Source organism: Plecotus auritus, assembly GCF_963455305.1.
Source record: "Plecotus auritus genome assembly, chromosome: 5".
NCBI classification, from domain to species: Eukaryota; Metazoa; Chordata; class Mammalia; order Chiroptera; family Vespertilionidae; genus Plecotus; species Plecotus auritus.
The window spans coordinates 121749967-121767732 of NC_137776.1; the positions used below are offsets into that span (position 1 = coordinate 121749967).

A 17766-nucleotide genomic window follows, 5' to 3' on the forward strand; every position below is an offset into this window, starting at 1 on the left:
CAGAAATTTTTAAATCAGAATTTTTTAACTCTTGAGACATCCAATAGATTCTGCTTTCTTCTTAAAAGAGAAAGACATTGTTTCTAAAGATCAAAATCAATACAAACCAGGCAACCAGGTCACCCTTCATTGGCCTTTAGTGCCTCTAATCTCTCCCTCACTGTGCATTGTTGTGGGGGGTTTTTCCTACCATAGAGCAACCGATGTGTTGCACGTTCTTCGGCACTTCCCTATTTCATAATTTGTTTTAATTGCTATTTGAGATAATGTACTTACCGTAGTACCTAGCACACAGAATACTCCACAAATGGGGTACTATTAGATTGTCATGCAGGTAGGTTTGTATCTTAAACTAGAGCATAAACAGCTTGAAAGCTGGGTCTATGTCTTATGTTTTTTAGTGTTTCCCTTTCAGTGTCAAAGGCACATCTAGAATAAATGTAACACACACACACACACACACACACACACACACACACACACACACACACACACACACACACACACACACACACTCTTCCCCCAAATAACCTTTTTAAACTCTTTGACTGGATCATTAAAAACCAAGTTATCATAGTCCTGCTGGTACATTGTTTCATAGTCCAGGAGCTCAGAGGGGAAAAGCACAAGAAGCAGGCAGAATTTGGTACCTAATACTTCAAAATATTTTCAACAACACACATTAATACGTGCATCTTAACACAGTGGTCGGCAAACTGCAGCTCGCGAGCCGCGGTTTGCCGCTCTGTTGACTGAGTTTGCCGACCACAAACAGAACGGAGTTGGGGGAGGAAGGAAGGATCAATTCCTGGTTCCACTAGACCAGCACAGAGGCAATGGTAAACTAAGGCATGTAACTAGATTCATCTTTCCAAGCGTAAGTACATCAATCCTAACAGAAAAGATGAGTAAAAAAAAAAAAAAAAAATTAGTCTTGTGGTAGGCAAGTCAAAAAGTTATTTGTAACCTTTAGGTCACCTCAACCTTTCTGCTCCATCTCTGAATGGAGGAAAGCCGGGATTTGATTTACATCATAAATTCAAGGATAGACAGAGATAGCCTTTTCTGTGTGAGGAAACAATGGCTGCAGTCACGGGCATTTTCATGGACGCAGCTGTGACCCTGGCGCTTTCAGAAGCGTAGTGCAGCACTTACTACATCAAACATGCATTTTAAAAGCATTTCTCTACCTGCTCTGAATTTTTATTTGAAAGCACTAGTTAGAAGCCAACAAGAGATTTAAAAAAAAAAAAAGCTCTGCAGATTTTAAGTTTAAAAATGAATACTAAAAATTATTGAGAAAATTCCAAAATGAATATTACTATAAAACAGAAAATTAAATAATAGTGACTCGTTATACTGTATATCCTATAGTGTTTTAGGATGAAAGCATTTTATCCTGTCCACACAAGCTCCCAGAAAAAGGAAGACTTGGGGCAAAAAATGTTTTAATTTTGACATTTGACAAATTTTTTTGATTGATAAGGCAAATAGGGAGACTGTAACATTTCTTTGAAAAAATATATATACTTCATATTACAATGATTCTGCCCTCACACCATCTTTTACAGGATCCCTATTTTGAGAGGCAGGGATTTGTTTAAATTGAATTTATTGCAGTGACATTGGTTAATAAAATTATATAGGTTTCAAGTATGAAATTCTGTGCTACATCATCTGTATAGAGGCAGGGATTTAATGCAAAGGTGTCTGCTAGTGTCACAAGTGTGGCACTATTTTAGATGCAGGTGATGGCTGGAGAGAAACATACAAACATTGAGTTAGGGATCCAAAGATTATATTATTAAATTACATGTCACGATTGCCAAAAATAAAAATAAGCTAGAGATAAGATAAATAGGCTAATAAGGCAAACATTATAACATCTTATGGTCTTAAAGACATTTATAAGCAAATTACCATACTAATTTTAAATTAAAAATCCACATTTAGAAGAACTTATAAAGTGTTTTCTAGTGGCAATTACTAACTAGAAGATTGTACAATGTGTGCAGCTTATTCTTTAGGTCTGATTCTAAATCCCAGGTATAAACCCCAGATAATTGGAATCATAAACTGTGAACAATGACTCCCCAGGGTGGGAAAGAGAAAAGAAAAGAGTAAATAAAAACATAAGCAAAACATGCAGTTCAAAAGAAAGAATCAAACTGCAAAGAGGCAGATGGCCCTTTGAAAGTATTACTGCTATACCACCCCACTTACTGTCCTAGCTTCTTCTCTATTCTTAATTCTGCTGGGCTTTTTCAGGAACACGAATACTCCCTTCTTACCCATTCTCTTGTTCCCGATTTTTCTAGAAAGATGTTCACTCCTCCAGTAAAACAAGAATTCACAAACCCTCTGAATTATATGCAACATTTTAAGTACATACATGCATGTACATTTTCTCGGGAAAAATACCAAAGTTTTGTGAGATTATCAAGGAAGGTCCTAACTCACCTCCAAAAAAATGTATCTGTGAATTAAAACTAAGCATATCTAAGGTAACGGCTGCAATTCACTTGTTAAACACTTCCAAAAAAACTATAAAGCATAATTACCCCTAAAAATATAATAAGTTATATACGATGTGTTCTGCCCAGAGACCATGGCTCCTTAAGTATTAAAGTTTCTGTAATTTCAGCAAAATAAAATATATTAATGTATTCTACTGGCTTTAATCCCTTATGGAAGCTTGATTACATAGTACAAATGATTAAATGATGGTGTCAATGCTTACTTTATGCTAAATAAAACCAAACAGCTACATCTCAGGGGATCCCTTTAGATAATATATTCAATTATTGAAATTATCACTGCCCGAAAAAGCAAAATGCTTACCTTGACAACAAAACCATATAATAATAGCTGATAGTCGATATTTTAGAGCTGTAAGACTCTAAGAAACCTCATTAAGATAGTAAATGTAATAAGGAAATCTGCATAGAAATGAAAAACAGTAACTATTCTTAAAGATTAAGAGGTTTCTTTTCAGTAACTTATAAAAAGTAGTTTGCCTTCAGAAATAAATGTAAAAGGCAAAAAATTCATTGGTAGACATGCAAAAATATTGCAGAATAAATAAAATGTGGTAATCCATGCAATGTAATATTATTTAGCCATAAAAAAGAATCAAGCACTAATCATGCTACAACACAGATAGCCCTTGAAGATTATGCTAAGTGGAAGAAGCCAGCCATTAAAGGCCACATATTATATGATTCTATTTATATGAAATGTCCGGAACAGACAAACCCACAGATAAAAGTAATGTTTTCTAGGGGCTGGGCATATGCAGTATTGGGAATGACTGACTGCTAATGGGCATGGTGCTTCTTTGGGGGTGGTGAAATATTCTGGAATCAGATAGCAATAATAGTTAAACAACTTTGTGGATATAATAAAAACCATTGAGCTGAACACTTTAAAAGGATGAATTTTATGGTATATTAAATTATATCTCAATAAAAACAGACATGAAAAATATTTCAAACTTAACTCACATACTGTTTTAAATTTAGTTAACTTCTTGATTTAAAAAAATCATATGTACCATGTAAAGTATACATCATCATAATAACTTGGATTTCCCTTATAAAGAAAATAAATTCAAATCAGAATCTCATTTATTACATCAATATCCATGTTGAGAGCTTAATTATGTTCATTCTGAAGATGAAGATGTGGAAGGAAAGAAAGTTACGGTTCTTTTTCTAATGTAATTATAAAATTTCATGGCATTAACTGGTATATGAATGATTTGTCCAGTGATTCTCAAGCCTAATTCTACATCAGAATCCCTTGGGACTTTTTAAAAATATAAAAATTTTAGGTACTCACACTGGCTCCCGCCTGAGATTTGTAAATGAGAATCTACAAAGGTAGAGCTTTAGAATCTACACATTACGTGGATTTCCAAGGATCCCTATCATTTCTACTCCTAAAATTTATCTCTAGCTCCACTGTCACCATTAAGTATGAAGGGACTGGTGGAGTTGGGAAATCATCATAGTGAATCACAGAGAAAACTGATTGGGGGGCTTGTGAGCTTAATGAGAACCAGGATACTTGCATGGTCTCAAAGTGCCTCACAGATTAGTTACAAGAGGAGAATGATAACTATACAGTAGAGAAACCAGATATCACCTTGAATGGGTGATCAAAATTAAAATCACCAGTGAGGGCGAGACGGACCTCAGTGCCTGCAGATGTAATATCCTGAGAAGCATCATTTTTATGGTATTCAAAATTGTCAATGTCACAAAAGAGGATGAGAAACAGTTCTAGATTTTAAAAGATTAAATAGAGACCTGGAGGGTGGCACAGTTTGTTGAAATGTCATTGATTCCTGGTCAGGGAATATACCTAGGTTGTAGGTTTGATCCCTGGAATGCATTCAGCAGGCAATGGGCCAATATCTCTCTCTCACATCACATCTTCATCTCTCCTTCCTTCCCTCTCTTCATACCCCTCCCCCTCTCACACCCCTCCCCCTCTTATATCCCCCTCCCTAAAAAAAAAACACAAGTAAAATCAATAAACATATCCTCAAATGGAGTTAAAAAAAACACTAAAAAGATATGACAACTAAAGGCAACATGTGATCCTACACTAGATACTATACACTAGAAAAAGGGGGTATAAAAGGATAAAGGACAAAATTGGCATACAGACCATAGTCTAAAGCATTGTATCAACATTAAATTTTCTCAATTTGATAACTGTACTCTGGTAATATAGGAGAATAACTTTGTTCTTAGGAAACACATACTATTGAATACAGTATATGCAATCTACTCCCAAATATTCTGAGTTTGTTTTTTCTTTAATCCTCACCCAAGGATATGTTTATTGATTTTAGAGAGAGATGAATGGGGAAGAGAGAAAGTGAAACATCGATGTGAGAAAGAAACATTGAATGGTTGCCTCCCATACGTGCCCCAACCAGGGGCACAATCTAGGTATACTAGTATGCCCTGACTGGGAATTGAACCCACACGTTTTGGTCTACAGGATGATGCTCCAATCAACTAAGCCACCCAGCCAGGGCATGTTCGGGAGAGGGGGTGGCAGGGGGAGAGGGGTGTGTGTGTGTGTGTGTGTGTGTGTGTGTGTGTGTGTGTGTGTGTGTGTGTATTTACTTATATAGAAAGAATGGTAAAGCAGATGTGGCAAAGTGTAAAAGGAACTGATAATCTGGGCAAATGGTATATGAGTATTTTGCTCTGTTCTTGCAACTTTTCTAGACCTTCAGACTATTATTTTAAAATAATAAGCTAAAAAGAAAAATCTTCAGTGAATTTCCATTACTCCCACCCCCACTACTCTTTAAATAAAACCCAAAGTCTTTGCCATGGTCTTACTATATTCTAGGCCACGCCCACCTCTCCAGAGCCTCTAGCTAGGCCTCTCCCGCCCTTGAGCACTAAGTTCCAGCCACTCTGCCTCCGGTTAACTCCTCTAGGGCACCCAGCTTGTCCACCAGCCACATCTAAGCACATGCTTTTCCTTATAATCGAAATACTCTTCCTGTGCTCTTTGCATGGCGGACTCAAAATGGATAAAGGTCTTTCCAAATGGATCGAAGAGAAAATGCCAAAAAAGTTTAATAAGAAAAAGCTAGTTATCAGAATTAAACTGGGCTATGTTTTGATATCAACAATCACAAACTGGTCTTAGTGCTTTGTGTATTTATCTTGGGACTTTCTCTTGTTTTTCTCTTTTCACCCTAAGGGACAAATGCATTTGCCTCAAGAGATAAGTGGAAAAATCAATATGAATTACAAAGTTCCTTAGCCTTTAGGAAACACATATTTAAGTTCTTAAAATCAATTCTCCATGTAAATAAACTACACAGTCTTGCACAAAGAGATGAACACAGTCTTGCACAAAGGGATGCACACATATAGAGTGCATAACTTTAGTTTACTGAGGCCTAATCACCCTTTACTATTGGCCTAATCACCCATTTCAGAGCATTCTATCTGCCAAAAACATTTAATATTCCCTTATTTCAGAAGCACAGCTTGATGTGGATCAGACCAAACCTTTCCACAAATAACATTTGATATTTGTGCATGTCAGCCACTGTCTGGCACATCAGAAAAATGCACGAATTCTGGAACAAGCAGTTACTGCTCATGAATTCACAGCTATTTCCTCACTTCAGCTGAGGGAAGAAAGATCTTAAGGAGACTGCCATAATATGAATATGCAGAGGAAAAATAAAAAGTAAAAGCACATGATAAAATTTCAGGGTGAAAAATAGCACATTACAAAGCAAATGAGAAAATGAGCCTCCAATAATTTATAAATAAAAATTTAGTTCAGTTATTCTTCTTTTGCAACCAAAACACCAGCCGCATATCAGTTCTCTGCTACACTTCTGCATGGTCCATATTCACGAGCGCTTAATAACTTAGTTAAATATACACATGTTACAGAAAAATGGAGTTCAGGCTAACCAACAGAAAAGTCAGTCCAAACAGAAGTGGAAGAAGGAAAATAAGCCTGAACTAAAGGATATCTTAGAAGAGATTTTTAAAACGTAGTTAGTATAAAAATTGTTCACAGCTAGAAAAGGCTTCTAAAATTTTTAAAACCAGTTAAGTGCCTAAACCAGAGGTCACAAACTTACTGCCTGTGAGCAGATGTGTTTTGTCTGCCTACCCTGTATTTTTTTAAAAAATATTTTTATTGATTTCAGAGAGCAAGGGAGAGAGAGAAACATTAATGATGAGAGAGCATCACTGATTGGCTACCTTCTGCAAGCCCCACACTGGGGATGGAGCCTGTAATGCAGGCATGTTCCCTAAGAACTGAACCTTGACCTCCTGGTTCATAGGTTGGCACCCTACCACTGAGCAACACTGGCTGGGCCTAGCATGTACTTTAAAAAATCTAAATTGTTTCCCAACATTCACAAGTCAGGAGATTTCATATATAATGTTATTAATCCTGAAAGATCTGCAGGTCTGGCAAGGATGAACCCCCATTTCCTCACTGCAACAACTGGGCAGCAGTTCTCAACACTAGCTGTGCATCAGAAACCACCTGGGAGGTTTTGAAAAATTACCAGCGCTGACACTCGGTCATTCCAGGAAGAGCCCAGGCATCTGTCAGAGGCTCGAATGTGCTGCAGGGTTGAGACTCATGGTCCTAGGATTTTATATTTGGCATATGCTCCTCATGTTACCACAGTAGTCAAATGTACTGTATGTTCTTCCAATTACCCTCATCCTCAAAGGCACTGGAGGTTGCAATCCTACTTAAATATCCCCATGTAACCTTGTTTAAGTCACGAAACTAAAGAAGGGTCCACTTAGGCAACATGAACTTTATTAGCTACACACACTCTGATCTAGTGTATCTAAAGCAGTGGTCGGCAAACCGCAGCTCACGAGCCACATGCGGCTCTTTGGCCCCTTGAGTGTGGCTCTTCCACAAAATACCATGGCCTGGGCGAGTCTATTTTGAAGAAGTGGCGTTAGAAGTAGTTTAAGTTTAAAAAATTTGGCTCACAAAAGAAATTTCAATCGTTGTACTGTTGATATTTGGCTCTGTTGACTAATGAGTTTGCCGACCACTGATCTAAAGGATGGTCAGTAGACCACCTGTATATCCAAATCTCTTATTAAAATGCAGGTTTGCAGGCATGTCCCAGACACACATATCAAACACTCTGAGGATGAGCTGCTTCTGCACTGTGAACACTAAAAACCAGTGGTGGTTTTCAGGAAGGTGCTGAGGGCTCTCTTCACCTCCTGCTCCTGTAACCATCTACCTGACCAGGAAGAACACTGCTGTGTTAGGGCCATGGTAGTATTTCATTGAACAGAGCAATGAGATTTAAATCTCTTACATTCTCTCACTTGTGTCTGCACTTGGCTTGCTCTCACTGAATTGATTTTCCTTTAGAAAAATTATTTGATTCTGCTCTTGCCCTCTCTATTGTCCATAATGGACATGATACAATGAACGTGGGGCCTTGGGGCTTAGGAACATTACAGACTTTTTGCCTCCCAAATAAGAAACAGAGGCAATGAGACACAAACCACTCAAGAACCACTTCCTAGTCTGCCCCAAATTGTTCCTTGCAGCTCAGATGTGGTACCATTAAGCTCCCAGGAGCTCAAGCAGTATTTCTCAAGTGTGATCCACAGTGACCTATATCCATACCACTGACCAGCCAGACAAACATACTGATTCTGAATCTCACACCAAACCTACTGAGTGAACGAGAATCCTGGCAAGTGTTCTTGAGAAGCTGTACTTTTAACAGGATCCCCAGATGATTTTTATGCACAGGAAGTTTGAGAACCACTGATGTCCAGGTTCAACCAAGAGAAAGCCCCCTCCAGAGCTCCTCCAGGAGTCACAGGAGCCAACAAGGCCCAGGTGATGAGAATGCACATTAAAGGGTGGCTAGCATTCCATCTTGTACTCACTGTGAACCAGAACCACCTGGGCAATTCGGCACAGACTCAAATGACCCCATACTTGGTTTTACTACAACTCAAGTTAGCTTTTAAGACAAAAAGAAGTGAGAAATACTTAAACCCCAAATGTTTACTAGCAGAGTCCTTCATACTATTAAGAACAGATTAGCTTCATGCCCAGAAAGCTTCCAATTATGTTCATACTACTTCCATTTTAAATGAATCCTACTGCATAAGCAGGGAACACCTCTAAGCTTCTCATATCCTTTCTCTGCTTTCAAACACAGCGCATCAGCTGCCTCTCCAAGACCGGGTGATATTGCTGACCAACATGTGGCAAAGAAGGCTCTGAAGCAGCGTGACAAGTTCATGCTGGACTCAGGTAATCACCGCTCTCTCGAGGGGACTGTGCCCCAGAGGCTCACCTCCCCTCCGTTTCTGCCACCCACAATCCCCCCTGGAGGAACTTAAGGCTCTTGTCACTCGATTACACTCTGCTGATTTATAGTGCCAAGTAGCCATTCACGTAAGGGCTCTCCATAAACATTACTGGATTATGCTAACTCCGGTGATTGATTCTGGACCTCTTAATATGCCACCAATCTAAAGACAAACCTTTCAGCTCCTCCACCCAGGCTCCCTATCCATGCCTCACACCTATTCTCTTATGAAAACAAGGCTGCAGTTAGAAGAACTAACTACTGGAGAATATAAATTATAAGTAAACACGTGAAACATTACAGATGACTGAAGGTCGAACACTCACAGGGAGGACAATCAGTATAAAAGTGAGTGACTCTATTTCTGCATGATAGAAAATTTCCCTTTACCATTATCTACACCAGGGCTTCTTACACTTGGTGCCTCTACATTACCTGAAAAATCATACCAGCAGGCACTCAGATCCAGATAGTCCAAGATCCTGCACTCCCAGCAAGCCTTAGGTTCTGTGATACTGCCCATAGCTCTGCTACTTATAGTGTGGTGGGGAACCAGCAGCATCAGCAGCACCTGGGAGCCTATCATAGAAGAATCTGGACTCACTCTAGCCCTAAGGAAAGAATCTACCATTCAACAAGGCCCCAGGTGACCAGAATGCACGTTAAGGAGTGGCTAGCATACCATCTTGTACTCACTGTGAATCAGAACCACCTGGGCCTTTTTAAAACTACAAATGCCTATGCCTTATGGCAGAGATTTTGATTCATTTGGTCTGGGGCAGTGGTTGGCAAACTCATTAGTCAACAGAGCCAAAGATCAGCAGTACAACAATTGAAATTTCTTTTGAGAGCCGAAAACCAACTTCTGCGCATGGGCCACGAAGTTTCAATCGCACTGTACGTGTGGGCCCGGCACGTGATATTTTGTGGAAGAGCCACACTCAAGGGGCCAAAGAGCCGCATGTGGCTCGCGAGCCGCAGTTTGCCAACCACTGGTCTGGGGTATTTGATTTTTGATATGTTCCACACCCAGATGGTTCTAATGAGCAACCAGGGTGGAGAAGCATTAAGTTGAATGGGTGGAGGGAAATATGGAGTGACAGCTAATGGGTGAGGTATTTTTTTAATGTGTTTTTATTGATTTTAGAGAGAAACATTGATGAGAGAGATCATCAATGGGCTGACTCCTGCACACCCCTTACTGGGGATCAAGCCTGAAACCTGGCCATGTGCCTTCATCAGGAATTGAAACTGCAACTTCTGGGTACATGGAACGACACTCAACCAACTGAGCCACACCAGCCAGTGCTTCTTTTTTGGAATGATGAAGATGTCCTAGAATTGATTATGGTGATGGTTGCATACTTCTATCAATATATCAAAAACCATTGGAATTGTATGCTTTAAATGGGTCAAGTGTGTCATAAAACTGTTACATAAAAAAATACTATCTTAAAATAAATAACCCTCAGTGAACAATAATGAAATGAAATCGTTTTCTATCCTAAAACTCTGGCCCAAGAGTTTGAACTTCTTTTAAAAAAGAGAAAAAACACAGATGTTCATATGACTCATCTAGACATATTAAGATCTGCTCATCTACTCCTTAGGTTCAATTCTGATCAAGGTAAAGGACAAACCTGAAATAAAAACTTGTGCCTCGAGAGGCACAGCTATACTAAAAAGAGAGAAGCATATTTATCAATTTGGAAAGTTTACTCTGCACAGCCCAAGTTTCCACAGTATTTTCAAATAGCAAATAATTTTCTTTTTGCTTCCCCTATTTAAAATTAAATTACTGAGTTAACAAATAAGTTAATGAATTTACTAATTCATTGTACTACATCCTTCCAATTTTTCCATATGTTTGAGGACATTCAAAAACATGCTAAGAAAAAAATTGTGTAAAATGCAAATCTGACCTTGTTTAAAAAATAAATTGGCCTTAAAACATTCTGAATGTACTCATAAAAAATAAAAGAGATCGTAAATAGCACTAAAACGTCAAGAACGATCATTGTAATGAGACACTGTTGACATAGTCTCAAAAGGAAAGCACTATAAATCTACATGAGTAGGCAGCACTCAACATTTCAGAGAGACTCTCAGAGCTTCTGTTAGCTGGTGTCAATTGCTCAAAACTGCAGGTGCTGTGTGCTCCAGCCAATGAGGATTCACAAGTATCTGATTTACTTTCTTTTTTTTTTCAAATATCTGAATATGTTTATATGATTTAGAGGGAAAAACAAATTTGTTTTAAATATCTGAATAGTTAGTTGAGAGATCTTTTTCAGTTTCTATCTGGATGTTAGACATCAGAAACAGTCCTCATTTTGCTAACAAAAAACTCAATATTTAGGACTCTAAGCCTCCCATACCTTTTCTCTATAGCCTTTTAATACAAGGATTGACAGTAATACAATGGAATAACAGTAGCTAAGATACAATGAAAATTGTGTGAACCTTTAGAGGAAAGTGTGCAAGGCCTACTGATGGTTTAAATCTATTTACTAGGATGATCAATCAACCAAGAGAAATCCATTCAAAACTAACTGTAGTCCTTCTCATCAGATTCATCCCCATAATCATTATCTGTGTCACAGAGCCAGTTGGTTTACTTTTCCTATTGAATTGCCATAGCCCATGCAAGCCATTTTCTACCATGAACCAGTCTCCTTGTTTATGGTCCCATGTTCTCATTCTTTTGAAGCAGGCACATTCTGGATGCATCACTAAACAGAGTTCCTAAGACAATATACACTGAGTGGCCAGATTATTATGATCTCTGAACACACAATAATCTGGCCACTCAGTGTGTATGTATGTGTATGTGTATATATATATATTAGAGGCCCGGTGCATGAATTCGTGCATGGGTGGGGTCTGGCCAGCCTGGCCAGGGGGAGGGGACATGGGCGGTTGGCCAGTCTGTCTGCTGGTCGAACTCCTGGTCGAGGGGACAATTTGCATATTAGCCTTTTATTATATAGGATATACACTGAGTGGCCAGATTATTATGCGTTCAGAGATCATAATAATCTGGCCACTCAGATTACATGGTTACATGGCATCCTCTGGGGTCCTCTGCTCACTAAGTGGGAGTTCCTCTCTCAAGAAATGGCTTTCTAGGACCTTCAAGGCACCTTCACAATCCTTTGTCCACACCCTCCCATAAAATCCAATGCATTTCACTATGATTGCTGCAGTGTGGTTTTTCTTTTTAAAATAATTCGATAGATTACATTCTATAGATGACAAAAAAAGGCAAATCAATGCTCTTAACTACTGACCTTGCCCTGGGTAATAACTCTTTGCTAGTCACCTATTCATCTTCATGGTGAGGAAGTTTACCCTCCTGCTTTAAAAAAGTACATTTGCTCAAGCTCTGAAATAACTGTTCTTAACGGAATAGCATGTCTCAGTTCATAAGCTCACAATTCACACAATAAAAAATATGTTTTTTAAAGTAAGGGGAAAAGGCTTACCTAATAGAATATAGATCCTGAATATTCTTTTCCCCAGCTTGTCCTTCCTTAACAGCTTGCATTTGTAATAATTTCATGATAGCTTTTATCAAGCCGTGTGTATTCCTATATAAAGAAATGTTACAATATGTTAAATGTTATAGACATAAAGCAAATATTCTAATGAGGTGCTTAATTCTACCATTTTTAAATAATTGAACACTTGCCACCCAGAGTGAACAGTAGCCACCCAGCTCATTCTACAGCACAGCCAAGAAGAGTCCTACAAGCAGACAGCTCCCATAAAGGAGAAGTAGAGCCGAAAAAATCAGACCACCAACTTATCAATAGCCTAACTCACACTCGGGGTAAAACCAACCAGGAATAAAACAAACATTAGCCCACATAATTGCATTAGCCCACATCAGTTCCCCATACTGAATAATCAAGCCCTTCATTTGTAAATATTAGCAGACCATGAATTATTATTCCAGGCAATGAATAACCAGATATATGAAATTAATCTGGTGGGCCAGAAGACCAATTAAAACAAATAAGCACCATTAAAACAAAGCTAATGGGAGTAGGGAATAGAACTTGAACTTTTTTCTTATTCCTGTACGAGAATAATATATCAAAAAGAAGACCTATGATTACTTTTTTAAATTATGAAATGGGATTTTTTTCCAGACTTACCTTTATTGAAGTAAAATTGACAAATACAACTATAATATATTTAAAGTGTACAATGGGATATATGTACTATACTAGTACATTGTGAATTGATTGCCATAATCAAATTAATTAATACACCACGTGGCCACTTATTTATTTATTTATTTATTTTTTACTGCAGTAGCCAATAGAGAACTGCAGTGATGTCAATAAAGTAAGACTTTTGCCTCTCTTCCTCCAGCTGTGCCCTCTACCCAGCTGTGGGACAGGAAGATGGGGAAGCAGGTGGAGGAGAGCAAAGGAGCAGTAAGTGGTCCTTCCCTCATTGATGTTCCAATTTATGATAATACTTATTTTTAGTTTGTTATTGATTTTACATTTAAGTTAATTGTTTTGGAATATATTTAAATACTATTCAGTTAAATAATTGTCCTGATATCATTTATTGATTTTTTTTTGGAGGCAGGGCGGGGGGAGGGTGAGAATGCTTAAGATTTACTCTTTTAGCATATTCCAAGTATACAATACCACATTGTTAGCTATAGTCAACAAGCTGTTCTTTAGATCCTCTGAACTTATTCATCTTGTAACTGGAAGTTTGTGCCCTTTGGCCAACCTCTCTCCATTTTCTCTACCCCCCAACCAGCCCTTGGCAACCACCAATATACTCTTAGTTTCTTTGAGTTCAACCTTCTTTTTTACTTTTTTTTTAGATTCCACATGTAAGTGATACCATATTTTTTGTCTTTCTTTGTCTGGTTTATTTCACTTAGCTTAATGCCCTCCAGATTCAGCCATGTACCCATGTTGTCACAAATTGCCCTACCCTTTTTATATAAGGATCTCCCTGGGAACTAGAAAAAATCTTTGAAATAAAAAAAAAAAAGATATTTGTTAAATAAAAAAGTGATTATATTTCAGTCATGGTTTTTAATACTTCAGCGCATTTATTGTAAGCTACATATTCTCCTAAGTGCTTACCATGTATTAAATTGGCATTTGCTATCCAAAATAATAGTAGGTTACAATCACTGTTAACCTTATTTTGGAGCTAGGACAAAGACTTGGGCTTAATTAAGTGATATCAGTTGGTGCAATTATGTGAGGTGTGACTGAATGGACTCTTTTATGGCATTTAGAGTTTTCAAACTGTATTGGCCAATACAGTGGCCAATAGCCATAGGTGGCAACTGAGCATCTATAATGTGATGAATTCAAATTGAGATGTACTGTAAGTATAAAATACACACTGAATTTAAAAGACTTAGGACACACAAAAAGAATGTAAAATATCATGTATAATCTATACTAATAAAATATACTAATCTATGCTAATTAGACCGGACATCTTCCGGACATCCATCCGGACAAAGCCATGGTGGCGGGGGCCGAGGCCAAGGTGGTTAGGGGTGATCAGGCCAGCAGGGGAGAGCAGTTAGAGGGATCAGGCCGACAGGAGAGAGCAGTTAGGGGCGACCAGGCTGGCAGGGGAAAGCAGTTAGGGGCAACCAGGTCGGCAGGGGAGGGCAGTTAGGGGCAACCAGGTCAGCAGGCAGAGAGGTTGGGGCGATCAGACAGGCAGGCAGGTGAGTGGTTAGGAGCCAGCGGCCCCAGATTGCAAGAGAGATGTCCTGGATTGGAGATGGTGCAGGCCAGGCTGAGGGACACCCCTCTCCCCCATGCATGAATTTCATGGACCGGGCCTCTAGTGTTTTATATTGATTACATATTGAAATAATATTTATGATATGTGGAGTAACAAAAAATACATTATTAAAATTAAAATCCCCTGTCTCTTGTTAATTTTTAATGTGGCTACTAGAAAATTTTAATTATATATGCAGCTCACCTTCGTGGCTCACATATTTATACTTCCCAGCTCACCTGGAGATATTAATATGGTTTAGTTCCTAAGTAGGTTCTTTGGGGAGCACTGAGGTTTCCCTTGCAGCCGAAGCATTTCCCACAATCTTTACCACAGTACGTTTTGTCTTTCATGTGGATCTTCTTGACCATGCAATGTAGAGTCATGAATGAATCTTTTGTGAAAGATATCACACGTGTATGGTTTCTCTCCTGTGTGGATTCTCTGGTGAACACAGAGTTCTCACCACTAGGTTCACATGAAGCCTTTCCCCTAAGATCCTCTCTCCTACATGTGTTCTCTGATGGATATCAAACTGAGAGTTAGGTTTCCTCACATACAATACATTGGTATTGTGTCAATTCCACGGTACTTTATTTTACCTCAAAATATGGCCAGTTAGTCCCATTGTCACTCAATAAAAATTAAGAAGTAATATTTTTAAAAGACTGGAGAGAACTGGAGCTATCTGAGGAAGAGCTGACTGCACGGCATCTCTTTGAGCCCTCCTGGGAACAGAGGCATTGCCTTCTTTTCTTCTTTGGGATTGTTCACATTCGTCTGACGATCTTCTCTACTGACACTCTGAGTTTCTAGAATCCTCCTTCTCTAAAGCTGAGGAAACAGATATCTCAACATTCAAACTTTTAGAGTAAATTCCTTCTTCATACCACTCACTGTTACAGAGTCAAATGCATTCTATAGATGAGGATCCTGGACTTTAAGGAATGGTACCTTCTAGCATATCCTCCAGCTCTTCACAAGCCTTCTCACTCTCTTTGGCAAAGACCTGGAGATCCTTCTGCATGGAAATTGTAATTGTTCTATAACCAATTTATTAAGAAGCTACTCCTGGGTATGAATGCCTGGTCTCAGTCACAGAGGGTAGAGCTGACAGAGGCTCCTGGGAGTGTGACTCCTCCAAATATATAAATTTGCTAACTCACCAGACATCAGGGTTGCAGTCTAGCTTTTTGAAAGGTAGTTCCTGAGATAATACCAACCCCTATGGCTCTGACCCAGGCCTGTGCCTAGATGTGATACAAGACCATGAAATCTCAGGTCTGTAGCTATATTTAGCAGATAAATTTCCATTGTTAGGTGTGAGTGAGCAGTTCCCAGAATGCAGTATCTGACTGAGACCTGTCACAGGGGCCAATACTGGTTTGCATTGGTCAGAGGGTCATTACATGTTCAGAAGCATCCTTGACTTTGAGCCTTCAATGTTCATGCAGTTGGAAATCAGCTCTAATGTCTGATTTAAGCTCAAATGACTGCATCTATATGGAGAAAGTCCATGCTGCACCAAGTAATCACATGAGGCCACTTCTCCTGGGTCTAACGATTAGTTTAAACATTATTCATTTTAGATGATCAGTGTTAATTGAATTTATGACTGAATTTCTTCCAAGAAATATGAATTTATTAAATACAGGATACCTTGGAGATATTACAGTTTGGTTCCAGACCACCATAATAAAGTGAGTATCGCAATAAAGTGGGTCATAATCTTTTTGCTGGCGGAGGGGCTTATCTTCAATTTGTAAAAATCATATTTGTGAAGCACAATAAAATGAAGTATGCCTGTAATCCTTTTTTTTGTACATGAAACTATATTAGTTTTCCTTTCCAAATGATTTATTTGTCACATGACTAGAGTTTTAGAGAGATCGATAACAGACGTATGATTTTAACCAACATGGACCACCTACCTACCTCTTTATGAAAATAGTAAAATCCCAGAGAAAAGTACAACATGTCATATTTGCATTGAATTCCAGGGAGTTCACAGAACCACTGAGGCTAACAAATGGACTTCAGTTTTTTAACCTTTAAGTTAGGTCTTGCTTGGTCTTATTTATGGATCCAGATTTTACTGTGTGAATAATTGAGATCTTACTGTATTTTAAGTAAAAGTTAGCATGAATAGATTATGATCCTTGAAAGATATGGTGTCAATCAAATCACATATAGAACTATTCAAATAGTAACACATTTGCCTTAAATTCAATTGAATAACTATTTAAATTATTTAAATATTTTAAGTGGGTTGAGAGGGATGACTTCAGATTAATTTTTTTTAATTGCTTTCAGAGAGGAAGGGAAAGGGAGAAACAAAAACATCAATGATGAAAAAGAATTATTGATCTCCTGCCTTTTGTATGCCCCCTACTAGGGACTGAGCCCACAACCCAGGCACGTGTTCTGACCAGGAATCAAAACCTGACCTCCTGGTTCATAGGTCAATGCTTAATCACTGAGCCACACTGGCCAGGCAATTTTAATGTAAATCCTTGCTTTAATTCTAATTAGCTAGGTAATATTGGGCAAACCACTTAACCTAGGATGATAACAAGCTCAATTCTTGTCTTGTATTTTTGTTGTTGTTAATCCTCCCCAAGGATATTTTTCCCATTGCACAATTTTGTAAATAACTAAAAGTGAGTTGTACACTTTTAAAGGATAATTGTATAATACATGAATTATATCTTCATTAAGCTTTTATATTTTTAAGATAAAGTATAAGAAATAACTGATGAGATAGATGTAGAGTACAAAAAACTTAGATCAAAGTGACTACCAGAAGAACCTACAGTCAAGTCTTTAGGCATTTTTCCAATGTGGCTATAAAGATTAAAGCAATTGTTAAGAGAGAACTGGTAGGGAAATGTGAAAAGGAACCCCCCAAGGTCAATGGGGGAGAAAAGGGGACATATGTAATATTTTCAACAATAAAGAATTATTTTTTAAAGAAAGAACTCCCCAAGAAAGACAATCTGTAACTAAAATTCCCAGATAGTTTTAACAAAGTTGGTAAGAAGGGTTTCTAGGGGAGAGAAAACATAATATTAAAATCAGAGATAGTCTGAGAGAAAATATTTATA

General features: G+C 38.2%; 1 protein-coding gene across 7 annotated transcripts in view; it reads right to left on the bottom strand.

The window, feature by feature from the left end:
- The window catches only part of FOCAD (focadhesin), a 310432-nt gene that overhangs the window by 239347 nt on the left and 53319 nt on the right, over positions 1–17766 (bottom strand). For all 7 annotated transcript variants that reach the window (XR_013960579.1, XR_013960580.1, XR_013960581.1 and 4 more), the window contains exon 5: positions 12364–12468. Coding sequence is in view for 3 of the 7 variants with exons in the window: in XM_080667664.1 (XP_080523790.1) it covers positions 12364–12468 (105 nt within the window). In the remaining 4 variants the exon portion in view is untranslated. The remainder of the gene's footprint in view (positions 1–12363; positions 12469–17766) is intronic.